The sequence below is a fragment of the Hypanus sabinus genome, chromosome 4, assembly GCF_030144855.1.
Source record: "Hypanus sabinus isolate sHypSab1 chromosome 4, sHypSab1.hap1, whole genome shotgun sequence".
Lineage (NCBI taxonomy): Eukaryota > Metazoa > Chordata > Chondrichthyes > Myliobatiformes > Dasyatidae > Hypanus > Hypanus sabinus.
This window is the reverse complement of record NC_082709.1, coordinates 119,443,463-119,455,673: the sequence shown is the minus strand read 5'-3', so window position 1 is coordinate 119,455,673 and position 12,211 is coordinate 119,443,463. Positions and strand designations below refer to the sequence as shown.

The 12,211-nt window shown below is 40.9% G+C and overlaps 1 protein-coding gene across 3 annotated transcripts in view; it reads left to right on the top strand.

Moving 5' to 3' along the window:
- The window catches only part of mospd2 (motile sperm domain containing 2), a 104,637-nt gene that overhangs the window by 14,816 nt on the left and 77,610 nt on the right, over positions 1–12,211 (top strand). For all 3 annotated transcript variants that reach the window (XM_059968019.1, XM_059968021.1, XM_059968020.1), the window contains exons 3-4: positions 5,726–5,881; positions 9,833–9,919. In XM_059968019.1, the coding sequence (XP_059824002.1) occupies positions 5,726–5,881; positions 9,833–9,919 (243 nt within the window). The remainder of the gene's footprint in view (positions 1–5,725; positions 5,882–9,832; positions 9,920–12,211) is intronic.

Genomic DNA, 12,211 nt, shown 5'->3' with positions numbered 1-12,211 from the left:
TCAAAAATTAGGAAAGCCAGAGAAGACCATGAAAATTCTTGGCTAGTAGGATTAAAGAGAACCCCAGGGCATTGAATTAAGAGCAACAGGATAACTAGTGAGTGAGGTGGATCACTCAAGAATAAAGCAGGGAATATGTGCTTGAAGGTGGACGAAGTGGGTGAGATCCTAAATAAAACCATAAGACAAAGGAGCGGAAGTTGGCCATTCGGCCCATCAAGTCTGCTCCACTATTTTATCATGAGCTGATCCATTCTCCCATTTAGTCCCACTCCCCCGCCTTCTCACCATAACCTTTGATGCCCTGGCTACTCAGATACCTATCAAACTCTACATTAAATACACTCAATGACTTCGCCTCCACTGCTGCCCGTGGCAACCAATTCCACAGATTCACCACCCTCTGGCTAAAAAAATCTCTTTGCATTTCTGTTCTGAATGGGCATCCTTAAATCCTTAAGTCATGTCCTCTCGTACTAGACTCCCCCACCATGGGAAACAACTTCGCCACATCCACTCTGTCCATGCCTTTCAACATTCGAAATGTTTCTATGAGGTCCCCCCTCATTCTTCTAAACTCCAAGGAGTACAGTCCAAGAGTGGTCAAACGTTCCTCATATGTTAATCCTCTCATTCCCGGAATCGTTCTAGTGAATCTTCTCTGAACGCTCTCCAACGTCAGCACATCCTTTCTTAAATAAAGAGCCCAAAACTGCACACAGTACTCCAAATGAGGTCTTACCAGTAGCTTATAGAGCCTCAACATCACATCCCTGCTCCTATATTCTATTCCTCTAGAAATGAATGCCAACATTGTATTTGCCTTCTTCACCACCAACTCAATGTGGAAGTTAACCTTAAGGGTATCCTGCATGAGGACTCCCAAGTCCTGTTGCATCTCAGAACTTTGAATTCTCTCCCCATTTAAATAATAGTCTGCCTGTGTATTTCTTCTATCAAAGTGCATGACCCTACACTTTCCAACATTGTATTTCATTTGCTACTTCTTTCCCCATTCTCCCAATCTATCCAAGTCTCTCTGCAGACTCTGTTTCCTCAGCACTACCAGCCCCTCCACCTATCTTTGTATCATCAGCAAATTTAGCCACAAAGCCATCTATTCCATAATCCAAATCGTTGATATACAACGTAAAACGAAGCAGCCCCAACACGGACCCCTGTGGAACACCACTGGTAACTGGCAGCCAACCAGAATGGGATCCCTTTATTCCCACTCTCTGTTTCCTGCCAATCAACCAACGCTTTATCCACATATGTAACTTTCCCATAATTCCATGGGCTCTTAGCTTGTTTAGCAGCATCATGTGCAGCACCTTGTCAAAGGCCTTCTGAAAATCCAAATACTCAACATCCACTGCATCTCCCTTGTCTAGCCTACTTGTAATTTCCTTAAAAAATTGCAGTAGGTTTGTCAGGCAGGATTTTCCTTTAAGGAAACCATGCTGAGTTCTGCCTATCTTGTCATATGCCTCCAGGTTCTCCGTAACCTCATCCTTGACAATCCCAACAACTTCCCAATCACCGATGTCAAGCTAACAGGTCTATAATTTCCTGTTTGCTTCCTTGCCCCCTTGTTAAATAGAGGAGTGACATTTGCAATCTTCTAGAACCATACTAGAACCTATTGACTTTTGAAAGGTCATTACTAATGCCTCCGCAATTTCCACAGCTGCTTTCTTCAGAACACGAGGGAGCATTCCATCTGGTCTGGGAGATTTATCTACCTTCAGAGTATTCAGCTTCCTGAGTACTTTCTCTGTTGTAACTGTGACCGCACACTTCTCTTCCCTGAAACCCTTGAGTGTCTGATATACGGCTGATGTCTTCCTCAGTGAACACTGATGCAAAACACCATTCAGTTCCTCCACCATCTCCTTATCTCCCATTACAGTTTCTCCAGCATCATTTTCTATCGGTCCTATATCTACTCTCACCTGATTTTTACTCTTTATATACTTGAAAAAGCTTTTAGTATCATCATTGATATTTTTTGCTAGCTTTCTTTCATAGTTCATCTTTTCCCTTTTAATAACCACCTTAGTTTCCTTTTGTAAGCTTTTAAAAACTTCCAAATCCTCTGTCTTGCCACTAATTCTTGCTTCTTTGTATGCCCTCTCCTTTGTTTTTACTTTGGCTTTGACTTCTCATCAGCCACAGTTGCATCTTTTTTCCATGCGAAGATTTCTTCTTTTTTGGAATATATCTGTCTTGCACCTTTCTCTCTTCTCGCATAAACTCCAGCCACTGCTGCTCTGCCGTCCTTCCTGCTAGTGTCTCTTTCCAGTCAACTTTGGCCAGTTCCTCTCTCATGCCACTGTAATTTCCTTTACTCCACTGAAATACCGACACATTGGATTTTGGCTTCTCTTTCTCAAATGTCACAGTGAACTCAATCATGTTATGATCACTGTATCCTAAGGGCTCCTTTACCTCAATCTCTAATCACCTCTGGTTCATTACACAATACCCAATCCAGTACAGCCAATCCCCTAGTGGGCTTAACAACAAGTTGTTCTAAAAAGTCATCTCATAGTCATTCTACGAATTCTCTCTCTTGAGATCCAGTGCCGACCTGATTTTCCCAATCCACTCGCATTTTAAAATCCCCTACAATTATCATAACACTGCCCTTCTGGCAAGCCTTTTCTGTTTCCTGTTGTAATTTGTAGTCTGCATCACTGCAGCTGTTAGGGGGCATGTATGTAAGTGCCATCAGGGTCCTCTTACTCCTGTGATTTCTTAGCTCAACCCATAAAGATTCTGCACCTTCTGATCCTATGTCACCTCTTTCTAATGATTTACTATCATTTCTTACCAATAAAGCCACGCCACCCCCTCTGCCTACCTGCCTATCCTTCCGATACACCGTGTATCCTTGGATGTTCAGCTCCCAGAGATATGCATCCTTTAGCCACATCTCAGTGATGGCCACAATATCATACCTGCCAATCTGTAACTGTACAACAAGATCATCCACCTTATTCCTTATGCTGCGTGCGTTTAAGTATAACACCTTAAATCCAGTATTTGGTACTTTTTGCTCTGATTGCGCTGCAACTTTATTGCACTATAACTCATCCCAATGGCTGCAAACTTGCCCCCATCACCTGCCTGTCCTTCCTGACAGCATCACTGCTCGCTATCTTAGATTTATTTCTGTTTTCCCCCTCCTCTGCTCTAGCATTCCAGTTCCCATCCCCCTGCCAAATTAGTTTTAAACCCTCCCTAACAGCTCTATTAAACCTTCCCACCTGGATATTTATCCCGTTCAGGTTCAGGTGTAACCCGTCCTTTTTGAACAGGTCATACTTCCCCAGAAGAGATCCCAATGACCTAAGAATCTGAAGCTCTGCCCCCTGCACCAGTCTCTCAGCCATGCATTCATCTGCCTGATCCTACTATTCTTGCCCTCACTAGCACGTGGCACAGGTAGCAATCCTGAGATTACTACCCTGGAGGTCCTGCTTTTCAGCTTCCTTCCTAACTCCCGGAAATCTCTCTTCAGGACCTCCTCCCTTTTCCTATCTATGTCATTGGTACCAACATGTACCAAGACAGATGGCTGCTCTCCCTCTCCCTTCAGAATATTCTGGACCTGATCTAAGACATTCCGTACCCTGGCACCTGGGAGGCAACACACCATGTGGGTACCTCTGTCAGGCTCACAGAATCTCCTGTCTGTTCCCCTGACTATGGAATCGCTATGACTACCACATTCCTCTTCTCCCTCCTTCCCCTCCTGCACAACAGCACTAGGCTCAGTGCCAGAGACCTGGTCACCATGGCCATCCCCTGTCAGGTTATTCCCCCTCAACAGCATCCAAAACGATATATTTTGTTGCTGAAGGGGGCAGGTACGGGGTGCTCTCCACTATCCGGGCATTTCCCTTCCCTCTCCTGACAGTCACCCAGTTTTCTGACCTCTAGGGATGACTACCTCTCAGTAGCTCCTGGCTATCACCTCTTCACTTTCCCTAATAAGCAGGAGATCATCAAGCTGCAGTTAACATGGTCTCTGAGGAGCTGCATCTCGGTGCACCTGGCGCAGATGTGGCCATCGGAGGCTGAAGGTGTCCCAGGATTCCCTCATCTGACACCCTGAACAAAGCACTAATCCTGCAGACATGCGACCTAATTCTACAGGAATGAACAAGGAAAAATAAGTCTACTCACCCACTTACCTCGCCAAACACGAACCTTTCAAACCGTCTGCTCGTACCGTTAGCTGTGTAAGCCCTGCTGTTCCTCCGTCTGTCCGGGCTGATTCGCAAAGGGAAAAAAAAGAGTTGGTGCCTCGCGCTCGCCTCTTCCCGTTACCCCCAAAGCCCTACACTCTGCAGCCACTCACTCCGTTGCCCGCTGTATAGGGTGGTCTTTTTAAACTCTCTGCACTGTCCTGTCGACATCATGCGCCTGTGCAGTCTCACCCTTCTTGTACTCAAAGAAGTTTTTAAAAAAAAAACTGCCTTCCTTCAGACCTTAGCTCTCACACCGCCCTTCTTATCTCGATCCAAAAAACAACCGTTGGAAGTCCCCTTCCTTTTTAAACTCTCCACGCTGTCTGTCTATTATGTCAAATAAATAAGTCCTTTGCATCAGTATTTTCCATTGAGAAGGACATGGATGAAAGAGATATCATTGTGGAGCATACTAATATGCCAGGGCATTTTGAGATAAATTGAGGCATCGTTAGATTTCTTAAAGCTCATTATGGTAGCTGGGCCTTCAGGACTTGAAGGGATATACCTCAGGTAATTTAGAGAGGCAGGAATTGAGATAGCTGGTGTCTTGACCAGTATCTTCATGCTCACCCTAGTCACAGGAGATCCTGGAGGGCTGGTGAGTAGATTATATTCCATTATTCAAGAGGGAAATGGGGATAATCCTGGAAGTTAGTCCTGGGTCTCAGATGAGGGTTAAGGAAGTATTGGTGAGAATTCTTCACTTGACCTAGGTTGGTTTGAGTAGTCTCAAAGATTTGTGTATTTTAAAATTCAATACTTCTCAAATTTTATCTTGATCCCTAATGCCTTTACAACAGTTTTTAATGAGTTCTATATACTGGACTGTCAATAAAGCTTTTTTAATAAGGAATTAGATTAAACACGTTTCTAATTAAATCATAAAATGTCATCAATTGCTTTTAGGTTTGGTGTCTGAAAATATTCACTTTTGTTTGAGGTTTTTGTATAAATGATATTGCTGTTTGATGACTAAAATTCAAAGTTACACACCAAGAGAGTAGGATTTTTTAAAATATTATTTGCCATGTTGTATTTACATTCTTGCTACATGATGTGTCAGAATTCTTGCAGTTTGGTCCGGTGTGCTTTATGTATGTCACCTTTGGCACCCACACCACTATGTCAGCAATTGTTGAGGTATTTAACGCAAATAGACCTCATTTGAAATTTACTTTTATACAGCTGTATTGTTACCTCTACTTGACCCTGAAGCATTACAGAGAGATATGATAATGTATGCAGAGTAGAACTTTATAAATGAATGAATTTACAGACATTTGAGATTTAGCAGAGACTGAGGACCTGCAAGGTATGACTTGGTAGAAAGGTAGTGAACCTTTGTTTTAATGTCTGAGTATCAGCATTTACTTAAAAATACATATCTTTATGACTGATGTCCAATTTAATTATATTTGTCAAGGATTTCTTCACATTACTAATATGGTTTTCTTTTTCTGTAGATAAGGCAGAGAAATATGATTCTCGAGATATTGAAAGATTAAAACAAGATAATGTGTGGGTTGAGAGCTATTTGCAATGGAGACATTACAATGTGGATGAGAGTTTGAAAATGATTGATGAGAGTTTTCAATGGAGAAAAGAATTTTCTGTTCATGGTAAGTTGTCGGCAATGTGAAGTTTTGTTTACTTCAAATTTTTTAGTAGACCTTTTAAAGCAGGTTCTAAGAATATTTCTGCATTTCAGCCTATGAATGAAAAGGTTATCTAAAAGCTTGTAATTCTTTCATGGCAACTTATTGAAAACTTAGCACCTTAAACAATTATATTGTAATCAGTTTTTATTAGAGTACAGTAATATCTGCTTTGTACTTGCCAAATTTGCACAATGGATAAATAGTTGGTTAACCACTTTTCAGTCTCCTTTATTTGGATCTTTACTTGGCAGTGTGTGGGTAGGGAAAGGTACATGTTGCCCAATTCCAGTATGTAGCAATAAGCAAGAAGATGATGCTTAAGAGACATGTGCAGGAGGATTTTAAAGTAGAACTATAATGTACAATCTTCAGAATATTAGTGTTATATATTATTCCTAGCGTAACACACAACCTGGATTGATTTCATCCAGCTAGTGAACTTAAAAATTTGAAGTTTTTTAAAAAGTATTTTAAAAGTATTATCGTCAGATAAACAGACATACGGGCATCCTTTCCCTATTAACAAAAGTAAGTATTATACTGATCTGTAATTTTTTTTTTAGAACTTTGGTAGGATTTTTAACCAGGAATTTATTTATTTGCTAACACCATTGTAGTAATTTCATGTCTGAATGTGAAGGAGGTAAGCTCCTGTGCCAAACAAACGTTTATAGCAAATTTGTGGAAAAGATTAATGTAGAAATTGTGTAATTTAATTATTACTGAACTGATCACTTTAGAAGTTGCTTGACCACACTAATTTTCTGAAGCATTGTGGAAGTTTCATTTTGTCATTTAGTAAGAAGAAATAACTATTTTGATTATCAGTTTCACAGTTACATAATTTATTACAGATTGAATGAAGTTATGCCATTGCTGGTATTGGAAGTATAAAGCTAATTGCAAAATTAATGGATGATTTGTGAATAGATATTTAAACCAGCACATTAAAGACCAAATTCTTTGTTTAATATGTGATTTTCATATTTTCATAATTTAAAGTTTGTTATTTTAAGATAATTAAGAAATTAAGTTCAGTTATTCTCGTTTAAATTAATAGCTCTATTTTCATGAGTTTTTTGAAGCCTGATTTAACGATGGAATTTTAGAGATCTAGAAGATTATAAGGCTAGCAGGAAGGAGCTTAAGAAAGAAATTAGGTCAGCCAGAAGGGGCCATGAGAAGACCTTGGTGGACAGGATTAAGGAAAACCCCAAGGCATTCTACAAGTATGTGAAGAGCAAGAGGATAAGATCTGAGAGAACAGGACCAATCGAGTGTGACAGTGGAAAAGTGTGTATCGAACTGCTTCAGTATTCACTACAGAAAAGAATCTTGGCATTGTAGGGATGACTTAAAGCAGACTGAAAAGCTTGAGCATGTAGATGTTAAAGAAAGAGGATGTGCTGGAGATTTTGGAAAGCATCAAGTTGGATAAGTCACCAGGACCAGACGAGATGTACCCCATGCTACCATGGGAGGCGCGGGAGGAGATTGCTGAGTCTCTGGTGGTGAACTTTGCATCATCAATGGGGACGGGAGAGGTTCCGGAGGATTGGAGGGTTGCGGATGTTGTTCCATTATTCAAGAAAGGGAGGAGAGAGAGCCCAGGAAATTATAGACCAGTAAGTCTTACTTCAGTGGTTGGTAAGTTGATGGGGAAGTTCCTGTGAGGCAGAATTTATGAACATTTGGAGAGGCACAATATGATTGGGAATAGTCAGCATGGCTTTGTCAAAGGCAGGTCGTGCCTTACGAGCCTGATTGAATTTTTTGGGGATGTGATGAAACATGTTGATGAAGATACAGCCATAGATGTAGTGTATATGGATTTCAGCAAGGCATTTGACAAGGTACTGATGCAAGGCTTATTGAGAAAGTAAGGAGGCATGGAGTGCAAGGGGACCTTGCTTTGTGGTTCTAGAACTGGCTTGCCCACAGAAGGCAAAGTGTGGTTGTAGTCACATTCTTCATGGAGGTCAGTCACCAGTGGTGTGCCTCAGGGATCCATTCTGGGACCCCTACTCTTTGTAATTTTTATAAATGGCCTGGATGAAGAAGTGGAGGGATGTTTTAGTAAATTTGCTGATGACACAGAGGTTGGGGGTGTTGTGGATAATGTGAATAGAGGGCTGTCAGATGTTACAATGGGACATTTATAGGATGCAAAACTGGGCTGAGAAGTGCCAGATGGAGTTCAACCCAGGTAAATGTGTGGCGGTTCATTTTGGTAGGTCAAATATGATGTCAGAATATAGTATTAATGGTAAGACTCCTGGCAGTGTGGAGGATCAGTGGGATCTTGGCATTTGAGTTACTCAAAGCAACTGTGCAGGTTGACTTTGTGGTGAGGAAAGCATACGGTGCATTGGCCTTCATCAACTGTGGGACTTGGAGTACTGTGCTCAGTTCTGGTCGCCTCACTATAAGAAGGATGTGGAAACCATAGAAAGGGTGCAGAGGAGATTTACAAGGATGTTGCCTGGATTGAGGAGCATGCTTTATGAGAATAGGTTCCATGAACTCAGCCTTTTCTCCTTGGAGCAACAGAGGATGAGAGGTGACCTGATAGAGTTGTACAAGATGATGAGAGGCATTGATCGTGTGGATAGTCAGAGGATTTTTTCCCAAGGGTGAAATAGCTAACACGAGAGGACACATTTTTAAGGTGCTTAGAAGTAGGTACAGAGGAGATGTCAGGGGTAAGTTTTTTATGTAGAGAATGGTGAGTGCGTGTATTGGGCTGCCGGCAGTGGTGGTGGAGGCATATTCAATAGGGTTTTTTAAGAGACTCCTGGATAGGTAATGGTGCCTAGAATAATAGATGACTATGGGTAACCCTAGGTAATTTCTAAGGTAAAGAGATTTTCGGCACAGCTTTGTGGGCCAAAGGGCCTTTATTGTGCTGTAGGTTCTCTATGTTTCTATGTTAACAGATGTTCATGACCCATGTTTAATTTGAATGTTTGTTGTCTTTACACCTGAAGAGACTGGAATTTAGATACCTAAAATTAGACAGTTGACCTCAAAATTCAAAGTACATATTTGCCACCATATGCAACCCTGATTCATTTTCTTGTGGGCAATCACAATAAATACAAGAAACCCAATGGAATCAAAGAAAGACCATACCCAACAGGGCAGACAACAACCAATGTGCAAATACAAAAAGAAAGAGGAAAAAATAATAGTTTAAAACAAAATCGCAAGCATGAAATGGAGTCCTTGAAAGTGGGAACAGTTTAGCGATGAGAGCAATGAAGTTGAGTGTAGTTATTCCCTGTAGTTCAACAGCCTGATAGTTGAGGGGTAATAATTGTTCCTGAACCTCATTTGGTGGGTCTCGAGGCTCCTGTACCACTTTCCTGATGGCATCAGTGACAAGAGAGCATGACCTGGGTGGTGGTGGTCCCTGAATATGGATGCTGCTTTCCTGCGACAGCGCTCTGTGTAGATCTGCTCAATGCTGAAGTAGGGTTTTACCCTTGATGGTCTGGGCCAAATCCACTAAAGAGGTATTCTGTCCTACCCCCTTAAGAATAGGTGCATAGAGTTGGCCTCAGCTGAGGGTTCTTTTATTAATCACAGGAAAAACAGGCACTGGTTGTCTGTAAAAGTGATCTTTTTTTGGTCCAGATCTGTTAATCTCTTAAATTTTTTAACCTTGTTCTTTTCAATTGAATTTGCAATAAGAATTCTTGACTGATAACCCTGGTTGTACTTTTTTCCCCTTCAGTTTATAATGCCTTAATAACTGTATGAGAGACTAATAGTTTCATCATGGTGTTGCAAAGTTGTGTGTAATTAGTGAATCATATTTTTGAAGTCATTCCCAGAAATATTCAGTTTTAAGAAGAATGTGTTGACTTGTAGAGGCAATGGGAAAATAATTTTTATTCTGTATACTTGTAGATTTAAGTGAGTCCAGTCTTCCTAAATGGACCTTTGAAACTGGAGCTGTTTACCTTCATGGATACGATAAAGAGGGCAACAAAATATGTGAGTTTCATTTTGTTTGCTGTATAATTTGCACATTAGGTGAATAAATGAAATTAAACACACATCGCACATGACTGAATTGAATACTGAAATAGATTTGAGGAAATACTGGTTATGTTTTTTTAAACTGATGACACAAAATGTTTCTTCCCTCTTAGGATTACATTTCCCTCTTCATTGCAGCCAATAATATGAAATGTTATGAGATATTACTTGGTTAAGTAAGGCAGGATAGGAAAATTTAGAATTGATTTATTGTTATCACATATACCAAGATACAGTGAAAAATTTGAAATGCATACTAGCCATTACAAAGTGCATTGAGATAGGTCAAGGTGAAACAATAACAATATAGGATAAAGTGCACCAGCTATGCAGAAAGTACGGTGCAGGTAAACAGGATGCAATGTCATAATGTAGATTGAGGTCAAGAGTCCAATTTGGACTCAGGGACTATTTATTAGTCTTGTGTCAGCGGGGTAAAGGCAGTTTCTGAGCCAAGTGGTACGTGCTTTCAGGCTTATTTACCTTCTGCATGATATGCAGGGTGTTGATCATGTTGGCTGATTTGCTGATTAATGAGAAGTATACAACCAACAAAGACAAAATGCTGGAGGAACTCAGCCAGCCAGGCAGCATCTAAGGAAAAGAGTAAACAGTCAGTGTTTCGGGCCGAGAGCCTTCATCAGGACTGGATCAAAGAACCCTTTTTTTTCTTATAAGTAATGTTCTTTTATATGAATTTATTACCCATTTAATTTAAGGAAAAATAATTTTCATTTAGAAAAATGTATTTTTACATCTTTCAAGTATGGCCTATTATCCACTTTGCATCATAACGCTTCATTTGCTGTTGACCACTGTTAAAGGGATAATTTTCATCACAAACCCCTTTTGACGACTCCTGTCCCTCATTCAGATTTGGGACCTGCCTCTGTGGGCTGCCTACTTTTTAGAAATGTGTGAAATTCAGACATGTGTTCTGATTGAAAGAAGATTTAGACTTGTCCTGTTTGTCCTAAACTAGATGACATTAAAAATTGTGTGGTACGATTTATTCCCATTTCCTGTTGATACACATACAAAAAAACATGGGTTTTCTTTTGAGATTGCTGCTGGTTGTCCAATATCTGAGTAAAATAATATCAATTATTGGGCCCAAAGTTCTAAATTGACACTGGTGAAGGGTAGCCCGATATGTCAACTGATTACTCTTTTCCATAGATGCTACCCGGCCTACTGAGTTCTCCAGCATTTTGTGTTTGTTTGGATTTCCAGCATCTGCAGATTTTCTTGTGTCAGTGAGAAGCATAGACGTTCCATTGAGGGGAAGCTGGTTTCTGTGATGTGCTGAACTGTGCCTGCAGCTCTCTGCAGTTTCTTGTGGTCATTAACAAGGCAATTGCTAAAACAGGCCACGCAGGTTAGAACCAGACTACAGCGCACAGTGAGGACTGCCGAGCGCATCATTGGAGCCTCCCTGCCCTCTATTGTGGACCTGTACTCTTCCAGGTTGAAGAAGAGGGTGGGGAACATCATAAAGGACTCCTTCCATCCTGCGCACGGACTGTTTGAACGGCTTCCGTCTGGTAGGCGCTTCAGATCCCTCCAGACTAAGACTAATAGGCACTGGAGAAGTTTTTTCCCTACTGCTGTCACTTTGCTGAACAGTTAACTGTTGGCTAACTATTACTTGGATTGCACTACTTGTATGTATAATCTATATTTTCATTTATATTTATCATCTGTTATGAGCAGAGAGACAACATCTGCCGGAAGTAAATTCCTTGTATGTGTACAGGTACTTGGCGATTAAAGTCTGATTCTGATTCTGATTATGCTTTCAGATAGGATGTTTTCTATAGAGCACAAATGACTCTCTAGTTAAGAGATGACTGAGCAGGCCAAGTTTCTTTAGCCTTCTGAGGAAGTAGTGGCGTCAGTCAGCTTTCTTGGCAGTGACATCTACATGTTTTAGAGACAGTGACCACAACACCCTGACCTTTAGCATTGCCTTGGACGGGGCTAGGAACAGATGGTACAGGAAAGCATTTAATTGAGGGAGGGTGAGTTTTGATGCTATTAGGCGGAACTTGGGTATGTAAATTGGGAACTAGTCTACTTGGAAATGTGCAACGGAAATGTGGAGGTTGCTAATGAAGCATTTGCATGGGGATCTGGAGAGGTTTGTTTCATTGAGGCCAGGAAATAATGGTAGGGTGATAAGAGAAGCAGAACATTTAGTCAAGAGGAAGAAGAAAGCATATTTAAGATTTAGGAAGCAAACATCAG